This window comes from Brassica oleracea, chromosome C5 (genome assembly GCF_000695525.1).
Source record: "Brassica oleracea var. oleracea cultivar TO1000 chromosome C5, BOL, whole genome shotgun sequence".
Classification (NCBI taxonomy): Eukaryota; Viridiplantae; Streptophyta; class Magnoliopsida; order Brassicales; family Brassicaceae; genus Brassica; species Brassica oleracea.
The window spans coordinates 17350973-17355806 of NC_027752.1; the positions used below are offsets into that span (position 1 = coordinate 17350973).

The 4834-nt window shown below is 41.0% G+C and overlaps 3 protein-coding genes across 3 annotated transcripts; 1 reads left to right on the forward strand and 2 right to left on the reverse strand.

Annotated features, from left to right (window-relative positions):
* Positions 1-1330: 1330 nt before the first annotated feature.
* On the reverse strand, positions 1331-2450 carry LOC106294566. The gene is made up of 5 exons (XM_013730163.1): positions 2363-2450; positions 2175-2285; positions 2037-2077; positions 1758-1926; positions 1331-1560 (listed from the first exon to the last, which is right to left on the reverse strand). The coding sequence occupies exons 2-5, from the start codon at positions 2270-2272 to the stop codon at positions 1545-1547; spliced, it is 324 nt and encodes a 107-aa protein (XP_013585617.1). The 5' UTR covers positions 2273-2285; positions 2363-2450; the 3' UTR covers positions 1331-1544.
* Positions 2271-3057, forward strand: LOC106344661 (uncharacterized protein At3g17950-like). Its single transcript, XM_013783991.1, has 2 exons — positions 2271-2333; positions 2421-3057. The coding sequence occupies exons 1-2, from the start codon at positions 2271-2273 to the stop codon at positions 3039-3041; spliced, it is 684 nt and encodes a 227-aa protein (XP_013639445.1). The 3' UTR covers positions 3042-3057.
* Positions 3058-3620: 563 nt separating this feature from the next.
* Positions 3621-4531, reverse strand: LOC106294565. Its single transcript, XM_013730162.1, has one exon. The coding sequence runs from the start codon at positions 4429-4431 to the stop codon at positions 3646-3648; it is 786 nt and encodes a 261-aa protein (XP_013585616.1). The 5' UTR covers positions 4432-4531; the 3' UTR covers positions 3621-3645.
* Positions 4532-4834: the final 303 nt, after the last annotated feature.

Here is a 4834-nt window from a genome sequence, read left to right on the forward strand (position 1 = left end):
GGCATAGGAGGGTTCTTCACGGGAGTTTCGACACCATACGTCTCCAACATCTCTGAAGCACACAGTCATGTATCATCAGCTTTAATGGCAGAAGCCATTGCTGTCCATCGAGCGGTTTCTCTAGCCGTTTATTCAAACGTCTGATCCCTGGCGGTTCTATCCGATTCCTTATCTCTGATCAAGCTCTTGAAGAAGGGATGGTATCAACCTGGACTGTTCGGTATCATGTTTGATATCTATCACTTTATGCCTTTCTTTGATGTTATCACCTTTGATTTTATTTCTCGAAACTTCAACTCTGAGGCTGATTCTGTGGCAAAATCAGTGCTTGCTATGTCTATAACTCACTCCACTATTGGAGTGTAGAATCCACTTTAAGTAATGCAATGCTTTGTTTGATCAAAAAAAAAAAAAGCTCTAAGCGTTTCTTCCTATCTGGAAGGAGAGCTAAATTTTAGAAATAAGTAACAAAAGTTTGCTAAACTAAAATAATGGGAGGAACTGAGGAAGCATAAACTTAAATATGTCTTTGACATCTAATTAGTCGATAGTTCGAACATTTTTATCATCCGCAAATAATTTTATCGGCCTGAAAAGCAATTAAATTAATATTAGTTTCACATACGATTATTATAAGTAAGGTATTGGAGAACAACGAAACAGCTGTTATAAAAGCTAAAATAAATTATTTTGTCTTTCAAAAATGCATACATCGGATGTATAAACTACCGAAAACAAATCAACTTTAGTTCAGCGAAAACAATAAGTGTGAAAATTCTTTACAAATAGGTACAGCATACTGTAATAATAATTAACGTCAGTTTGCATGTTCATTCAGTATGTATAATTCAAGATGAGCAAACCAAATTTATGAAAAATAGAGCCAAAAAAATTTTACTTACTAAGTTAGAATGTTATTTTTTTTTTTTTTGAGATACAGAATGTTATTCATGATTAAGATTAATCTATTGAGAGCATAGTTTACCAAAAAAAAGCCTACGGTGACACTGGTAAGTAGAAGCCTAGGATTTGGCAAAAGAAAGAGTTACGTTTCTATTTGGAGTTAGAAAATTAGAAAGCTTTATAATAACTGGGACAAAATTGTTAAATTAAATATAGAACGAAAATAATGTTCAAACAACACTATGAAACAACACACATCAAAAGGAACATTTAGCTATATGATAGTTTTATGGCAAAAACCAGCATTATCTTCGACCAATGTATTAACCACTACCCATTCTTCATTTTATCAAATTTGCAAGAAGAGGAAGACTGAAAAAGGACTGAAATATAAGTGGTAAGTCAATGTATTCCCATAATATGACAATCATAACATTACAAAATCTCAGGTCTCATCTCGAATGTATATTACAACACACCACAACTCCAAACAATCTTTTTCCCATACTATCTATTCATATGAATAGGTTGAAGCAATTCTCTTGCGCACCATGTGAAATCTTTAGGCATGGTACGTCTACATAGGTTGAAGCAATTCTCTTGCGCACTCGATCTTCTTCCCTTTATCTTTAGTTCTTTCTTCACCAGTCTCTCGCCCTATTATCAGGTATATTCTCAGAAGCGAGACTAACATTGTGTCAAGCTCTTTTCACTCTCTATCTTCTTCTCTACTAAGCAACTTCACACAGAGAAAATGCAGCAACCCTAAAGCGTACTGTAAGCTTTCTTCTATATACACATGGCTGAACATATTAAAAGAACACTACTGATTCCATCTACCACTTTGGAATTACCTTTCACCAATGAAACTATGGTATTTCTCAGCCTTTTGAGTGCCGAGAAGATAAGATACTGAGGTGTCATCGAGTTTCTGTAGCCGGTGATTCGCACATGTAAAAGAAGCCATGTCGGATATCATAGTTCGATGTGGTTGAATGTGAATATCAGAGGTGAATCTGAAAACTGGAACATTAAATTGCATTACACCACTATTTACACATCTTATTATGAAAGGTGATCTGAGAGCCAACATTTCACCTATTAAGAACTCAAACAAACAAATGATATATTACCTTCTTTAGTATTATCTGGGACAGCAGGCTCCACACGGTATCTTGAAGACGTAATCCATATAAGTTGTTAGTTCAACGGGGAGAAGGAAGAACTTTGGTGATGCTTGATAATATGAACAATATGAAAGTAATGTCAACCTAAGAACACCGATTGCGTTTGTATCGTCACAACCGATACATGTAAATGATGAGACCCCTTGGCGTGTTTTCAAACTGTTTAGGGTCAACGGTTCCATGCATAAGGGTTGTCTAAAAGGCGGAAAAATTAAAGTTTCAGAACTCATAGGAAATCAGAAAGTATAATCTCTCATGAAATTGGAAAATACCTTTGCGTTGAAGAAGAGCATATCAGCACCTATAAGCTCGCCGAATTTCTTAACGTAGCGAGTCTCCCAGAATTTCAAGAGACGTACTTCAACGGTGGAGATACAACATCCCACCTTCAAATCACCGAGTAGCAGACTGGAACCATCTACTCTTCCAAGTAACCTTGGCGGTTTGTGTGTCAATGCAGAGTGTGTCTATTTCAAGGTTGGTAAGAAAAACAATGGGAAACTCTTTAAGTTGTTGCAGAGTCTCGTTTGTCAGCACGATAAGGGTGTAAGTAATGAAAGCGTCACCAGCTCCAACACAGCAAGACGCAACCTGAGGAAGCGCCCTCCTCCAAACTCGGCTGAGCGGCATCGCCGTCGCAAGTGGTGGCGATTTTGCCGAGACGACGACGACGACGGAAACAGGATGCACCGTGGGTCCGGAGATTGTAGACGGTGGTCATCGCTCGGAGAGTATTTGGAGGTGGAAAGGAGGTCTGGAGACGAAGCTGTATATGGCTCCGCCGAGGTGGAGCTAGAGGGTGCGGTGGCGGAAAGAGCATTGTTCGCCGACGGGAGGGTTCTTCCTCCGGCTTCAGCTGAGGTTGTTAGCGGAGAAGGTACGCTGGCGATTACGGCACTTTGTAGATTCCCGGTTTCCTTAACCGGCATATGCAGCGGAGGCGGAGGATAGATCCGTCGGTTATATTTTAATATTTCCTCCCAGAACCGCAGAAGCCGAGCCTCAACAGCGGATGAGCACTTTCCGGACTTGAGGTCTGAGAAGAAAACTCTCGGAGTAGACATGACTAAACTGAAGCAGAATCTATATAAGTAATAAGCAACAAAGATTGGATGAGTTGAGGATGAGAGATCTGACATCTATTTATACGCAAAAACCCCACCGCCTCTGAGACGCAAGGATAGCATTGAAGACACATAGTGGAAGTACCAATCAATGGGAGTAAAGGCTGAATCGTTTCTCTGCGGAAGGTACCGGAAACGTCAAGCCAGTGCGGAGGCGACGACCTGCTGAAAACGTGATTTAGGGTTAGTCTCTCACCAGAGAACGGGTCTTTTCCTCTAATGCTAACCGAAGCCCAAACAATAGAGAACGTATTAAACAAAATTAAGCCCGGCTTGGGGCAGAGATGAGGACACGCGTCGCCCCTATATTGAAAGACTTTTCACGTGGCATTCCTGAAGCTCACCAACATCTTTTTATATATATAGATAGATAGATGTATCCAAAATGAAACGTTAAAGCCTCTGGTAGAAGTCGTGTTCCTAGTAATATTTCACGGCTTCATCCATTCCTTCAACAGCATCTTCTTCTTCCCAGCTATAAATGTCTCCACCGTCGATCTAAACTCATCACTACTCAGATCATCCATGTCACACAACCGTCTCATGCTCCTACGAAACTCTCCCCGCACATCAAGCCTCTCTGATCTCGACCTCCTGTAAACCTGATGATCACTACTACTCTCAGTAGCGATTGGGGGCAGAAAAGTCATTTCATTCTTCCTTCTTATGACATGAGCTGTCTCCGCCACGGAACTGACCGCCCGGACCATCTCTCGCCTCACCGGTCGAGCCTCTTCGGCGGTTAGTGTAACGGAGCTCAAGTCCGTCCCTGACTTTTCACCTGAAGTCTTTTCTTCGTTTTCTGACTCCGGCGGTTTAGAGACGACGGCGGAGGAGGAAGAATAACCACCGAGAGGAGTGGTGGTGGTTGCGGAGGATAAACCACCGAGAGTATTGGTGGTTTTGGAGGAAGAAACGGATTGAAAATACAGATCGGGTTCGGTTACTTTTTGGTGGTGGTTAGATAAGGAGAAAATAAGGGCGATGAGAACGTTCACAATGACGAATATGAATGCACAACCGGTCCAACCACCGGAAAGAATCCGCTGGAGGTACTCACCCACGGAAAGAGACGGCGTCAACCAAGAGAGGAGAAGTAACACGACGACAAAAGCTTCAACCACTGGAAGAAACTTCCACAAGTATCTCGTTCTCTCGAACCTCCTCATGGCGTCAACTTTCTCAGCCGCAACATCTTGGGAAACAAACCAAGCCATTTTTTTTTGTAAATCCAACCGGGAATAAACTTTTTAGTAAAGTGGATGGATGATCACTTTGACTTGTCTGAACAATTAGTTGAGGGTTTTATATATAGATGTAAAGACTCTCTATAATTGGTTGAATTATTGAAACCAATGGATATATCATCATCATCTATTTCTTTATAGGTTAGTCGTGGAAATTTCATGACTACAAGCATTAGGTGAATAAGTCCAATTCCAGAAAGAAAAAAAAATGATCCCATTATTGGGGACAACTTGAATAAAGTGATTAAGTAATATATAAAAAAGTGAAGAATGGTTGGAACGAGTTGGCGAGAAATAAAAGAGCAGGTGAAGCTGCAGTGAACAGCAACGACCGGGCCAATGTAAGCACGCTTGGGCAACGTACACCGCCGGA